General features: G+C 40.1%; 1 protein-coding gene across 1 annotated transcript in view; it reads left to right on the top strand.

Annotated features, from left to right (window-relative positions):
• N4BP2 (NEDD4 binding protein 2) overlaps positions 1-10,573 on the top strand; it is a 35,660-nt gene extending 25,087 nt beyond the window's left edge. The window contains exons 15-19 of the mRNA XM_036382101.1: positions 1,042-1,180; positions 1,283-1,468; positions 3,645-3,813; positions 5,621-5,744; positions 6,514-10,573. Of these exons, the coding sequence (XP_036237994.1) occupies positions 1,042-1,180; positions 1,283-1,468; positions 3,645-3,813; positions 5,621-5,744; positions 6,514-6,559 (664 nt within the window). The 3' untranslated portion in view covers positions 6,560-10,573. The remainder of the gene's footprint in view (positions 1-1,041; positions 1,181-1,282; positions 1,469-3,644; positions 3,814-5,620; positions 5,745-6,513) is intronic.
• Positions 10,574-16,013: the final 5,440 nt, after the last annotated feature.

Here is a 16,013-nt window from a genome sequence, read left to right as displayed (position 1 = left end):
GAGAGCTGGGCTTTAAATCTAGTGGGAGAAATGAGTGGGTGTGATAATAGTAGGATTGCAGGAAATGGCAGCTGCCCAAGAGGAAAACACAACCATCACCTGGTGTTACCTGTGAGTACTTTCCTGGTTACTGCAGCTGCTCTGAGGGAATGAACCATCTCTCTATGCCTTCCTGTTGACATTCTCTTTCTCTCTTCTGCATTATGTTTCTGGGATATATGTCTACGTTCTTAAATCCAAGTTTCTGTGAAGGGAACTTTTTTTTCAAGAGAAACATCTTTTTTCATCCTTGGCCATTTGAATGTCTGTCTGTACATATGGTTTGCATACCTACTTGTCAGTCATGCTGCTTGTCCAGGTTGTTATAAAAATCTTTCCTGTTTAAAATATATCCTTCATCCATTTTTATAATTCAAACATTTCACCATCTCATTTTTCACATTCAAAATTGTCCTCATAATGTTGTCTTTCCCAAAATCTGTCTTTACTTTTGATCAGTCTGTTCTTGTTAGCTTACTAAAGAGCAAGAATAAAGAAGAAAAATGGCTTATTAGAAAGTGTTGGCAACTGATGTCTTACTTAATTACATTTGATAACAAAGTTTGACTAAAAATACAAGGATTTTCCCTCATTAGGGTTTCAGAAAACTGAGCTAGTTTTAAATTAGTTTGAACTATCTAACCCTGACCAGAGAAGATTTAAGATGAACTATCTTACTCAGCCCAAAGAGCAGCATTTATTAATATCTCTTTGATTAGGGTAGGATGCAATTTATTTCAGTTATGTAATTTTCCTTTTAATGTTCAAGTGCCCCTCAGTTATGTTTCAGTCAACCAAGACTGCATGTGTGTTGATGCCAGTAATGGCCTACAAGGAGTTTGCAAGCCTTTCTTTAATAAGCTGGAATATTCCATTCCAGTGTTTATTTTCATTGTAATCTAGTTCTGTAACAATATCAATGTTTGTTATAATGAATTTAGATAACTATAGCAGCTATTAATAGATATTTGTAAAGTCACGGACTTCATTTATCCTTTACAGCTACTCTTTAGAACAAACTGAACAGTTTCTGAACTGTGTTCTGGAGGCAGATCCTGTACAAACAGTTATAGCTCAAGAAACTGCTCAGCAAAATGAAATTGTTTCTTCCTACAGTGCTGCAAAGAACCGTGAGAAGAAGGTATTTATATTTTTTTAACCGTAGTTATAAACATAGCCAAAACGATGCTAATGAAAACACCCTACAATGCACCTGTAACTTCAACAATATGAATTCCTACAGGCAAAAAAAAGTAAGGAAGAGGATGATCCTTTATGTGAAATGTTTCAAGACTTTGAGTATCCACAGTATGATGATTTAAGAGCAGAAGCTTTTTGTCACCAGCAAAAGAGACAGGAATGTTTGAAAAAGGCTGGAGAGGCCTATCGCATGGGTATGAAGCCTGTGGCGGCATTTTATGCACATCAGGTAAACAAAAATATTGTGCTTTTTGTCTGAACTTAGGGAGGTATTTAAACCCTGAATTGGAAGTGATAAGGAAAACATCATGCCTGCTAGAGTTGATGAATTTGGTCACTGTTCCTTGTGTATTATATTGACAATCACAAGTAAATTTGCTTCCACTAGTAATGATACTGGCACAGGAAGCTAATGTTACCAAATCTAGTGTGAGACCTCATGAAAGGTGATATCTAGTGCTTAGTCACACATGCTCCTTTGTCTTAGATCTCTTTCACATCCCATCATGTCCTTTTAAACACCAAGATTTGTGTCCAAGTGATCTGGCTGGGTTCACTGGAGTGTGACATGGACTGCAACAAACCTAATTTCTTTGAATCCTCTGTATATGTTGGTGCTGAACTGTTCTTAGACACATCTTCTGTACTTTATAGGAGTCAGACAGGTGTTAAGATGTCATCTTTTGCCACAGAATCTTGTTTGCTTCATCCTCCATAAATCTTGGGCAAGATTGCTGCCTGCTGTCTTCGCTTCTTCATTCTGACTGTCTTTATGGCTACAGTCTGTCTTGGGTTGGGATAAATGAGGTGTGTATGTCATGCTTTTCATGATACATCTGGTTATGGACTGTAGATCTGCTGCTGATCAGTCTTGCATGCTCTGGCCTTGGAGCACAAGCTCTTTGGTCTTGATTCAGGCACATTATTAGTATGTACCAGTTTGAGTACTGCTGATCAGTGCTGTTGATCCTACTCTTGCTTTTAAGTCTCATCACTTCTTGTAATCAAATTTCCTCTACATTGGCTTAGTTCCTTCACAGGTACTAACCATGTCCCTTGACATCATGCTTAAAAAATCTGTTACAAGTATCTTCAAAGGCTGTAGTTTTCCCCTGATCTAATTGTATATAAAAATTCAATAAGAATTCACAGTATAGAAGCATTTAATTCTAAACTTTGAATTGTATTATGACAGAACAAAAATGTAATAATAAATCACTTGAATTTGCTTATTCAAAAAGCTTTCATGCAAGTGGTGTAACTCTAAATGTTTAGATTGTTACTGTGCATGTAGGAAGTACAGATTATCAATTTTTATAATGAACTTTTTATGGTTTTTATGTGTTTTATCCTTTTCATATATTCTTAAAGTTTTGAGACAAAGATGTGCAGGATTTTAAATAGAAATGTAATTTCAAGTCCTTAGTTTGGTTCTTATCCATAAGAACAAATACAATCTATTGTAAATCAATTGAAATTTATTTATTATATACTTTCCTTCAGGTAATAAAAAGGGAAACTAATCTACCTTTATTAATAAAAAATACTTTATTCTTGGTGGCCTTTTCTTGGGAATCCTTTGCAAGTGGGTTACAGAGCTGCTGTCTTGGGTCTGACACTAACACACTTCGGGTGATCCATTTTAAGAAAGTGTAAGACAGGTTTTCACTTTTGTTCTCTTGAGCCTTTGTCAGTCCAATACCTGGAGTTCCTTCCATTCCTTTTAAGACTGTGCCTACAGATCTTCAAGGACATAATTTGATGCTTTGATCTCTCAGATACTACCATTGCAAGGTTCATGGGAAGGAGTTGGTACTTGTTCACTCTGTAGTAAGGTGACTAACTGTACTGCTCCTTGCCCTCATTCCAGAAGAGACTTACTGATATGTCAAAAAGTATTGGGAGAGATGATAGTTTTTTTTTACCTTTGGCTTGTCTGAAATTTTGGGAATGCATTCGGAAGAATTAACCTCAAATACAACAGTCAGCAGGCTTTTCCTAATCTGTTGGGCAGTTTCTCTGACACTGTTTCATCATAATTTCAGCAAAATACTCGCAGGAAATAAAAAATCTATTGTTAGGAAAATAAATTTGCAACTCATTATGGACTGTAATTTGTTAGCTTATGTACAGACCTTATGATTTTGTGCCTTTTCTGCCTTTATTTCCTCCTTTTATAATATCTTCTTTGTGCCAGCTTTGAGTAGTTTCTCACAGATTTAATGAAATCTTCTTGTGAGTAGGTCTCACTGAACATCTTGCAGAAGTTCTGCTAGAGTTATAAATTTTACTAGTTCAAACTTGAACTAAAGCACCCTGCCAGTGCTGTCATTTTGAAACCACTGAGCAGTGTGGAGCTAAAATTATTTCTTGGTGTGTAATAGTCACTGTGCTTGTGAATAAAGGGTCGCCTTCATGAGCAGAAGATGAAAGAAGCTAACCATGCTGCTGCTGTGCAAATCTTTGAGAGAGTAAATACTTCCTTGCTGCCTATGAATGTGTTGGATTTGCATGGTCTCCATGTGGATGAAGCTGTGAATCAATTGTCCAGAGTACTCCAGGAAAAAAGTGAAGGTAGGGTTTAGGCAATAATTCTTACCCCTAAAAATGATTCTCATGATGAGAAGAAATCATGATACATGGCAATATTAGAGGGAATGAATGTGCTTTAATAACATGTATGTTAAAAACAACTAGGCTTTGTGTTGTCTTGTTTTCAAAGTACCCCAGTGGAATTGTTTTTTTTAACATGACAATGATTTTTGTTGCTTTCTGTCTCACCCCCCTCCCCCTGCTTCTTTGTAAATCTTCTTCCTTGTGTTTTATCCCTTTTTATTACTATTATTGAATACTTGGTCTGTCCTTCATGACATTTTTTACTGAGATGATGATGCAACCATATGTGTCCCCATTGCATTGCTTTGTCACAACTATGTTGCTTTTATAATCTTAAAAGAAAAATTACTGTGTTGGAATTGTAACAACAGTGATGATACTGTCTTCAACTTCTACATGAAAGTGTGAGATTTGAGCTACCTTTCAGAAACTTCTGTATCAGTTTGGTGGCAGCATCACTTGAGATCAGAATGCTGCTGCTTCCAGAAATGTCATTTTATGCAGTTTTGCTTGAGAGCTCATTTTTTCTCCTAGTGGAGAGTTCAAGTACTTCATGAGTGTCCATGCTGTAAAAAGATCCATTTTCTGCATTACCAGTTTACCCTCTAAATTTAAGCACACTGGGAATGCATCTGTAACAAATATTTCTTACACAAGGTACTGCCACAAAAATCAGATTTTTTGAAGCAGGTACTCCACAGAGTATAAATAAAAGTGTTCAGTGGGGCTTTAGATAACCCTTGTCTTTCAATATGCACCAGAGATAATTAAATTCCATTATCTGGTGCAATTCCTGCAATGACATTTGTGCAATTTAAACTGTAACCTAATGCTTTTTAGAACTGAATTTCCAGAACTGTACTTGAATCAGCAATGCTGAAATCGATAGTAGGGGCTCTCTGTTCAGTCTATTTAGCTAAATCTGAAAAAAAAAAAAAAAAGAATTTCACTGTATGTACATAGGAAAAGGATCAATACTGGGAACTTTCTTTTGCTGCCAGAATTAACAGTAAATAAATATAAAACCTAAATAAAGTTACTGTGTGGGGGAGAGTAGTTGAAAAAACACGTCATGTCATGTGAACTGATAATTCCAAACTGGCAAATGTAGTTGTGAGAATCCAGTTTCATTTTTTTCCCTCTTTTTCAAACTCTTCATCAATTTAGGTTGCTGTTATCTCTGGGAAGAGAGCAATTTCTTTTGTTATCATGGCTAAGTGCCCTAATAAAACTCATGGAATGTGTTGATCTGTTGAATTTCATCTCCAACATAACAGAAGATAGTCCAAATAATGTGGCATAAGTGTCAAAAGCTGGATTTATATTTTCTTTCTTCTTAATTTCTTTATTCAATAAAATGTTATTTCTTTATTCACATTAAGATAAAACATGAAACAATACAGAAGCACCACTTAAAAATTCAGTGAATGACACCCACCTCTTTTAATTTTGTGATTTAAATTTATATCACAGAATGTAAATTCTAGTTGAATATTAGATGACAGAAACGGTAAAGCTTCTATGAAATTGGAGGGATTTTGCGATGATTACCATATGCATTTTGCAAGCAATCTAGATTTCAAAAGTTTGACTTTTTCAAAATGGGGGAAAATTGCTATTTGTATCTAAAACATGCATATCATCATGGGAAAACAAAGCTCCAAATGAGTAGTGAGAGTTTTCAGAGGAATGCATGGAAGGCTTACGCTGCATGCCAAGTCTCTGCTGAGGAGAACTTTAACTGTTGCAATTCCTGCTGTTGCAGAGTACCAGCAGAGTGGTGGTAAACCATATCTCAGTGTTATCACGGGAAGAGGAAGCCATAGTCAGGGAGGAGTTGCTCGCATCAGACCAGCAGCTATCCGATACCTCACAAGCCACAACTTCAGGTGAGTTTAGATTTTTGTTACTGATAATTTTTTTTTTCTTGAACCACATTTAAATAACTGAAAATTGAAGTTTAGTTTTAGAATGCTGGTAAACTACTGCACAAATTAGGGCAGGTCTGCTGTTTCAGATTAAATTAACTCAGTTGATTCATAAATCTGATGCAGTTGTGTAGTACCTGTTAAATGTTAATTCCTTTCCTCTGAGATAGTTTAATTCCATATTTCCATTCAAGATTGCTAGTTTTACTGTGAAAAGTTGTTAATTCTGCTTTTTATTTGTTGCAATACTTGCATTTGTGTTCAGTTTATGAGGGATAGCAATTTAGTAAGTCTGGGCTGGCACCAATGTGTTGGCTGATTTTTATATAGAGCAGTGTAGGAAGGTGAGATTCAAAACCAGCAATGACTTCCCATTTCTTTCTTGGCTTCTACAAAATAGAAGGATGAAAATCTGTTTCAAAAGAAGAGGGAATGAAAGGGGAACAGGAATAGAGGAACAGAATTAATATAACCAGCAATATTGGGCAGCTTTTTCTTTGCTCAGATCTTCACCTTGTTTCTGCTTTTTCCAGGTCTTCATATCTCCAGACACTGAAAAATCCTTCTTCAGTGTCACATCTGCTGATCACATAATGCTGATTTCCTGACTCTCACATGCACATATACTTGACTGAGGGCCTTAGCACTTTCCATATGTTTGATGAGAATTGAAGGTGATGGCATTGCATATAGTTTACATGTTGAAGCTTCTTTTTTTCTTGTTTCATAGGTTCACAGAAATAAAACCAGGCTGCCTGAAAGTCATGCTGAATTGAGGAGTTGTGGAAAGAGGAATATAGAAACTGAGGTGTCAGATGACCGCTGGGTAACAGAAAAAAACCCCATGTTTTGAACAACTGCACTGGTATTTTTCAGTCTGTTTTAAAGGATGATATTTTATTAAACTGGTCTCAATTTACAGTAAGTGGATTTGTCAGTATGTTTCCAATAATTTTTTTCTGTGGAATAGAACTTTTTTTGAACCTGCAAAAGGAAGATACTTAAAAGGATTTGAGGTCTCAGAAATGCAGATTAAGAATTTTGCTGAGAAATATATGATGTTTTTAACAGAAGTTAAGGTACAATTTTTAATATAACTATCTTCTTAGCATACCTAATCTGCCTTTTGACCCTTGCACGTCTTGATTGCTGTGGCTTCTGTACTTCTAAAACATATTATCTTATACAAAGTTATTTTGTAATTCAGAACTTTGTGCTAAACCCTTCAGAATAGCAAATCCAGTTACATCTGAGTGCTGAGTATTTCCAGGTTTCTTTAAAAATCTTGTGTCTTTTTAGTGGTTATGTTGAGTTCTATTATCCTTACTTCACTCAAAACTTCTCCAAATACTGAAGGAGGTTGCATATAAGGCCTGTGCATTAAGGCCAGCTGTGTGTTTGGTAATTTGGCAGATTTAGTGTGATCTCTTAAAGGAAAACCACAATGCTATTATTCAGTCTCTTTTGGAGATCCACCTACTGGATTAAAATGGTTTCTTTCTTTGTGGCTTTTTAAATTCAGCAAATGCAGTACTGTTTTACTTTATAAGTGTCTAATAATGATGTCTTCATTCTCTGTGTATTGTTTGGTGATTTCCTTTTAGAAAACATGATAATGAGACATTTAAAATGTATTTTTAACATCAAAGTGAATACTAATATTGCAGAAGTAATTGCCTAACTGGAAAATCTGGGAGTACAAAAGTTACTCTGATTTTGATGGCGTTGCATCTAGAAATATCTGTGTAAAAACCAAAACAACATAAAAAGACCCCTAGCAAAACCCTTCAAAAATGAAATATAAACGTCTCCACTTATGCAAGTGTTTCCAGTAAGCAATCAGAACACTTTTTAAATAGAAATATTTTGTAGAATACATCGCTATTTTTATTTATATCTTTGTCTCCTGAAGGGCATATGAATTTTTGTTGTACGTCTTTTTCAGAACAGGTGTGAGTTGTGTATTAGGAATAATATTAATAGATTAAGGATTAATGTGAGGAATTTTTAAATTTTTAACCACTTTGCAGTAAATTTTATCAAGGAACTACATGCACGTAGAGTTTGTATACGAATCCATATGTGTGTGTAAGTTCTGCAATTTGCATACATGAGTACTAATAAACAAAGAACTTCTGTGAGAAAAGCTGTCCACAGAAATAGGTTTCACTTGAAAATGTGTCTGTGTAAGTTGCTGACAGGCTGAAAGACATGATGTTTCCTGAATATATCTGTATTTAATACATACACAGTGACTATGATGCATGGTAGACTTAAAAATGAGTTTGTCGTGCTTCAACAGATACAGTTATCTTTTCCTGGTGATTTCAAGTGGAAGAATAGCTTGAGTAATACTTAATCAAAGGGACTCTTTCTATAATAATAGACTGCCATAATAAGTTTTATATTTTTTGTGGGTACTTAGTTCATCTGAATTATGTCCTTTCTCTGTTTCCTTCTCTCTGCCCTGCTCTGGGAATCAGTGAGTGAAGTACAAAAGATCTGTGGTCCCTGTACAGCACTAACAAAGCTTTTTCTGCCATTGCATGATGTCCTGTGTGAAGTCCACACTCCATCCTCTGTGATAGTGCCTAAAATGGACTGAGATGCTGTTTAGGCACTTGGCCTCAAGACAGCAGTTCAGACTATCAGCTGTACAGAGTTGCAAATGCTAGAATTATCTCAGCAGAATCTTTGTTTTGGACCAAGGGACTTCCTTCTGTTCCTGAACAGGTTTTCCTTAGTGCTGCTGTTTATACCAAATGGAGTTGCAGCTCTCTGGGACAGCTCTTTGCAGTACAGTCCCTGTTGGTTAGCCTGGGTGGCTGCTGTGTATTGAGCTGCTTGGGTGCCCAAACCCTACAGAGATGTGCCTGTAAACAAGGAAGTGCCAACACTTCTGGTTGTTTTGGGAGGCAGCCTGATTCACTCAGCATATTCACACCATTCCTGACATGGACAAAGACAGCTTAGATTTTAGTTCAAAAGACAAGCAGAAAAAGTTGTCGTCTTGCCCATCTGTTCATCATAATCTAGTTGACAACTTTACCCTGGAGATGAGAAACACAGCTTTTTGCCTTCTTCTGGCTTAACAAGTGGATGATAATGATTGCACTTGACTCTCACTTCCCCAGAACATACTCTGACCAACATGCTCAGGAATATTTTTGAAGTTGCTACTTCCTGAGCCTCTTTCAAAATTACCACTGCACGCAAAAAGTGCTAGCTTAAGGGGACAAAAGAGATTAAAGAATTAAAAGTGCATAAACAGTCTCTGGGAGTGGGCTAAGACTTTCAAGAAAGGTATTGTTCCTGGTGAGCTTCAGTGTCCTTTCAGACTATTTTTTCATCCTTTAGTCCTATTTGGATAAATACATTAAAAATGTTCAGGGTAAAATCAGCTCTACCCAGTGCTAGGAGAATTTTTCTTCAGTCTGTCAAAATCAGCAGAGAAATACAGAGCTCAAGAGCAATTTTGAGTGCTCTTCTCTCTTCCTCTCTTCACTGGCTTTCATTGGGTACAGGTCGAGGTCCACGACCATACTCTGAATGCCCTGCCTGGGGTAGATTGGTCATTCACCTAGCTTGTTTGACCATCAGCTGAACTTTGATGGAGATGATGGCTTAAAATCATAACACTGGCAGAACCAATCTTGCCTCTATCAGCTTCAGCAGCTCAAAATGAGGCATTGCAGTTCTGACTCAGAGAAAATTTAATGATCTTTTGAAGGATCTCAAGCACTTGCTCAAAAGCTGTGCTGAGCTGGATAGAGAATAGGTCTGAAGATCAGTGCACGGAGTAAAAGTAAGTAGAGTTCTATCAGTAAGGATCTCCATGCCTTCAGCTACTTGCCAATATTCCAGAAAAACAACACTGAAGTTCTTGTATTTCTCTGAATGATTTTATAATGTATTCTGGGATGAATTCTTGAAATATAATTATTTCAAAATGGTATTTCAAAGTAGGTTATATTTTAGAAGTTCCAACGATTCTGATGTCTCTTGCAGTGAGAATCCATGAGAAACCTGAGATATTGTGTAAATTCTGTATCATCTTAAAATAGCAGTATTGCCACCAGCACTCTGAAATAATGTACAACTGTTTGTGTAGCACTTTCTATTCTATTCTTCAACAGCATGTGATGGTGATGAATGGTAGCCTTTAATATGTGACTTTCTGTGTCTTCTTTTACAAAACATTTTAATAGTTATCCCAAGTTTTAATTTAGGAAAATTACCATTTCTTAATATACAAAATTAATACTTGTGCTAACATTGATGAGTGATCTTAAAGTAAAAAAAAAAGGCCAGAGATGCAATGAATAAAGTTGTCTAAAGTAATGTGACTGTTGAAAACCATTTCAGTTGATTGTGAAAGTAGTAGGGCAAAAATATTTCAGGATACCTTGACAATACTTCATGACTTTGGCTTTTGCTTTTAATATCATGTGGTACATCCCCCTCAAAACCTAACCAAAGCCCAACTGTTCATGCTATTTCAGCTAAATAACCTTTGCAGAGAATTAAATGAGTAGATGTGAATACGCATGTGAAAACACCTAGTATTGCAGCTACCAGTTGTAAAAGCTGTTAGGACCAGTACATTGGAAGATACAAATTTCTATTTTTAAATTAAAACAAAAAATGATTTTTTTATTTGTATAAACTTGTACTTTTGCTGTTAACTATAATTTTGTTTTTTACTGAAATAGTTTTGTAATTTGCATTTAAAATTTCTAATATGAAATGGAATTTACAGAATATAGTTTAATAAAGGATTTTTGTCACAAGTATAGCCTTCTGTCTTTCCTTGGAAAACTATGTTGCAGCTTGTATCAAATTTTTTCAAATAGTAATCTTGGAGTTCTGCATGAAAGCCACTTGCTTGGCTTCAGGATACCATCTGTAGGGAGATGAAGCAACCATCTGCAGGCATAAAAGGAACAGATTTGTGGCCTGAATTTCAGTGCTGTGAGTGCGAGCTGAATGCTCAAATTACTGAGAACGAGGGTCATGGTTTCAGATTTCTTTTTGACCTGAAGTAGCTGAAGAGATGCTATTGCAGGCTGGCTTACTCATGGGAGAGTGAGAGGACAGCAGTGTACACCAAGGGGAGGGGTGGTCTGACTACTGCAGCAGTGGGGCTTTGGGAGAGGGAAGTGTTCTGCAGAGACCTCATTTAGCAGGAGCCCGCAGGTCAGGGGCAGTGAGAGGCCAGATCCTGAGGGAGCCCAGCACTGTACCGTGGTGGATACAGAGCTAGTAAGCCTGGCTTTTCCCAAGCCTGCCCCGTTCTGGTCAGGTGCAGGTATTGTCCTGTGTATTGTCCTGGAAATGTGGAATGACACCAAAGTGCTGACTGGAGTCTAACCTGTTTTATTAGCTCAGTTTGAAGACAACTTGCTGTGACCCCAGATGACTCCTGCAGAATCACTCCTGTGGCTTCATTGCCTTGCAGCTTGGTTGACTGCAAAAACAAGTCAGGCTTGTGCATTTCCACAGCAAAGCCCTAACTCATAAGCTGTTCAAGAGAGCAGGGAAAACAGGTTTTGGGGAGACGTGGAAGCTTGACAGATGCTGGTTTAAATGTGACGTGGCTGATCCTGAGCCACAGTTATTAGACTACAACATTGGTAAATATCTCATTGGTTGTGTACTCTTTACTTACAGGACTCCCTGCTCTGGCAGTGTGGCTGAAGGTCCAGCTTGGGCATTAGTCTCTCAAATTGATGATTTAAAGTGGAGGTACTGCTGCTGGACTTGCCTTCTGTCTTGAGGCAGCTTAACTCCTAACCTTGCTTAAACATTTCATCCTGACTCACCAGTTTCTGTTTCAGTTCATGCCCTTTTCTTCCTGCATGCTGGGATAGTCTTGAGCACCTCTCTGCTTCCAGATCGGAGTTTGTTCTTCCAAAGCAACCCTGTGCACTTCTGAGAGTCTGTCTCCCTATTTAATAAGAGTAATAGGGTATTGTAGTCTGTTCTTACTTAGGAAAATGATTTGAACTTTAGGACTGAAAACTGTACTGTGGTAAAATAAAAATATTGCTAGAGACAAACAGTTTGTCAAATTATTAAAGCATAATTAAATGTGTCTGCTGGTGGAACATGTCAGGTAGCCTGACAATAGGTGGTGCCCTTGCCAATGGCATAGAGTGATGGTGGCAGCAGTTCTTACTGTGCCCCTACCAGAGCAGAGTTGTTTCTCTGTATGACAGGTGCTAAAGGATGTTATTACACATCACGTGCTGTTCATTGCTTCCTCAGAGGGAGATATTGTATTTGGAGTATTATTTTGGTGAATTTTTTTCTTCTTTACAGATGGGTGGGGTAGAGTTGGTTTTCAAAATATACTTGCTGCTCTGGGCTAGAGATGGGTGAGACAAGTTCATTTTTGCACACAGGTTTGAAGATGGTAGTGTCAGGGTTTCTCCATCAGCTGCCCTGGGTTAGTTTTTGTAGGCTGGATGCTTGGACAGATCAGTCTGTTTGGAAACTGACATAAAGGCATTGTGCTGTTTGGTGAAGTTCTGTGCCACTGTGGATATTACAGGTGGCACAGTCTTCTTGAATACCATGATAGGGAAGGTTCCCTTGTTGCTTGACTTTGCATCTTGGGGCCTGGCTGGGCTAGCAGTGGCTTCTTATTAGTTGCCACTAATTGGTAAGCAACTGCATGGATCGGTGTTATTTTTGTATTATCTTGAGAAACAGCACTCTCCTTCATAGACATCTGTGGCTACTCATACACACACGGGCCAGGAGAGCAAGCAGTGGAAATCTTGGAATGGAATCCTCTGCCAGAGCCACAGATGTAATCAGTTTGGTCTGTAAATGGAGAAATGGCAGCCCTGTGAAGTTGATGTGTGCAAGCTCTCCATAATAGTGTTCGCTCCATGTCAGCTAACTCATTGCCTTGGATTCCTGTCTCGAAATTAGAGTAAAAGTAGGCTTCTTCATCTGTGTACCCTTGCCTTTCCAGATTATCTCCTTTTACTGTCTTGCAGTGCCATATAGACAGGTTTGAGCATTTATCACGGTAGCCATGTAAAGTAGCTACTTTGATATGCTGTAGACAGCAGAAGATCCTTGGAGGGATGATGCACTCTGGCTGGCATGGGGGCTTCCCTTTGGGAGCGGGTCAGGGCACCTATGTCAGGCTTCTGTTCTGAGTCTTCTTTTGGGGTAACATCTCCATGTTTATGGACTAGAAAGGAGAAACTAGCTGGTGGGGCAGAGAGCCTGAGACTGAGCAGTGTAACTATCCCTGTCTCTTTCAAAGCAGGAACAAGTGGGAAAAGCACATTCAAAACAAAACCAGCTGCTGCCTTCAGACTGCTGTTTCTCAAGGGGAGCCCCGGTGGCCTCTCCCATAGCTGGGGCAAGAGGCCTGGTTTGTTTTCTTTCCTGACAAGCCGAAAGTAGTCAGCAGCACCAACGGGGCATGGCAAGGCCGCGGGTGTGGGGCTGGGGCTGGAGCAGGGACCAGGGATCAGGGTGTCTGCTCCCTCCGTGGGTGCCGGGCCGTGTGTGCTTGGCGATCACCCGGGCCCTGAGGCGGGAGCCGCCCGGAGCTGCCGCTGCCCGGGGCGCGGAGCCACCGGCGCCGCCCGGGGCTGCGGGAGCAGGGAAGGGGGAGCCCCGGGGCGACTGCAGCGGGGCTGCCGAGGGAAGAGGCTCCCTCCCCCACCTCCCTGCTGTGACCGGCGCAGCCAGGCGTCTCCCGGGCGGAGCCAAAGGAGGAGCCAGCCTTTCCCTCGGCGCTGGCACCCGGCTCCGGCCTCTGCTGGGCCGGAGGGCATTGGCCGCTCTGAGGCCTGGGCCGGGGCAGCCCCAGGTGAGGGGTGGTTTCGCAGAGAAAACAACCGGGGCCTCCTCCATGCTTACAGCAAAGCCACTGGAGTTAGTTTTGCATTAGATCCAGGTGGGGGAAGGAAGTGTGAATGTCCCCCCGGGAGAGAGAAATGGCAGAAGTCGGAGAGTTTACAGAAATAGACGTGGGTTTGTACGTTCTGCACGTTCTCCCTTCGAAAATTTAAGAAAAAAATTTTAAAATTAGGCTCTTTTAAAACAAGCACACATTTTGTGTGTTGTTTATATCTCTGGTGCTAGACATAAGCAGCAATTAGGTTTTTTTATAATGATCATCTAGAACAAGAGAAAGGCTTGTAGGGTTAAATACAGTTGGTATCAAGATTTACTTCCACAGCATTGCATATACCATACCCTCTGAGGCAGACCAAAATCAGAGCTGAGCAAATCTGAGAACAAAAAGGAAATCAGGCAGGGGGGACAGGAGCAGCTTCTGCCGGTCAGAGAGGTCTGCTCTAAGCTCCATGTCTGCTCCATGAGGTGGCAAATGTCCTCCCAGAGTGCCAACAAAAAAAAAACCACAGCCAGGCAAACACAGAAAGAATCTTGTTCCTTCAATAGGGCAGATGGGTATTTTGGAAATAGTACCTGATATGGAGGAAGAAGATTGAATTAGTTATTAGACACTGGAACAGGTTGCCAGGGAGGCTGTTGGACACCCCAAGACTGGCATTGTTCAAAGCCAGGTTGGATAAGGCCTGGGGCAAGCTGGTCTAGTGGGAGGCGTCCCTGTCCATGGCCTGGGAGGCTGGGACTGGATGACCTTTAAAGTCCATTCCAGTCCTTAATTATTCTATGATTATGTGATGTGACTGCTTTTATGCTAGCTTTCTCAGAATGAGAGATGGGGGAGTTAAGTAACCCTCAGTGCAGTTCCTAAGCGCGCTTCACTTTCAAGAAAGGGGATGTAGGTTTTCATGTCACTCTGGAGGAAGTGATCTTCCTGTATATTGCCCACCAGTTCCATGCTGATGTCACAGGAGGAATTGTGCAAGGAAGTTAGGACACCAGATTTTGTGTATTCCAAGAAAACATTCAGTATGTAAATGTTAGTTTTGTCACATAGCCCATGTTGCTGACAACCTGATCTCAAGAGAACTATCCCAGAGAAATAACTAATTAGTAACCTCTACACAGTGGGAAAACATGAAAGTAATAAAGAATAGCTCTGTAGTTGAGATAGCAGAAAGCTGTGGTCTCAGAAAGTGGGGAAATCTCTGCCTGCCTTCCCTCAGAAGTGTATGGGTTTAATGCATGGAGCTGCATCAGTCTTGAAAAGAGGCTGGATGAATGGAGATGACCGCACCCAAGTGCCAAACCCAAGTTTGATCATTGTTTGCACAACTCAGGGTTTTCTGTTTTGGTCCTGAGAGGTCTGTGCTGCTCAGGCATGACCAGGTCTGAGTTGCTTTGCACCTTGTACCTATCTCAGCACTGCACCCAGAAACTGGGAAGCTCAGGGCCAAATCCTGCAGAGCAGGAGTAGCTGGAGGGCTGCTCTGTGGCCCCTGAAGCATAGGGCAAGCCTGTCACTGAAGAGGAAGAGGCAATGAATGGCACGGGAAGGGGCTCAGGAGCTGAGTTGAGTTGAAAGTTGAACTTTGTAACTCAGGAAGGACGCAAGAGAGTCCACAGGGAGGGGGTGGCATTTCAAGCATGTTCCTTCATTTAGGCTTCTCTGGAGGGCTTTGACTCACCTTCTGAAGGCCTCTAGTTCTGCCCACACAATGTATCAGGAGCCTGCCTTATGCTCGATTTTGGGTTCTATTTTATCAGGCTTCAGTTTGTGCCCCTTCACTACCAAAGCTGAGGGGTATCTCACCCACAATGTTAGATTCCTGAGGAGCCAAAGCCTAAGCTCATGAAGGTGTAGTAAATAATGTGTGAGACTTTTACCAAAATCCGCATAGGAAGTGCTTGTGAGACTGCGTTTTCATTTCCTCTTTCAGATTGAGTGCTCTTGCAATGCGTTATGTGGAAGTCACTGTGCCCGCTCTGCTTTAGAGACTCCCTCAGCAATGCTCTCTGCCATGCCGTGAGGAAGCCTCCCTTGTGCTGAGGTGTCTGCTCCTGGGAAGGAATGACTTCTCCCCCAGGCTGAAATGTGTCTGGGTGACCTACCTGATTTCCCCTGTACTGCCCAGGAACTCAGGGGAAAGCAAATAGGCACATCCCAGTTTTCCTAACACACAGCTGGCCACATATATTTTTCCTGCCTCCCTTTGAAAATGATACCAAAAAAGAATTAGGCTCTTTTTTCACAAAATAAGTGTATTTCTTCTTGTGTTTTTTTATATGTCTGTTGCAGTGGCTAGACATAAGCAACAATTAGCTCTCTTTTGTGTAATTTAATGATCA

Source organism: Molothrus ater, chromosome 4 (assembly GCF_012460135.2).
Source record: "Molothrus ater isolate BHLD 08-10-18 breed brown headed cowbird chromosome 4, BPBGC_Mater_1.1, whole genome shotgun sequence".
NCBI classification, from domain to species: Eukaryota; Metazoa; Chordata; class Aves; order Passeriformes; family Icteridae; genus Molothrus; species Molothrus ater.
Note: the sequence above shows the minus strand (reverse complement) of the source record. Positions and strands in the feature narration are given on the sequence as shown.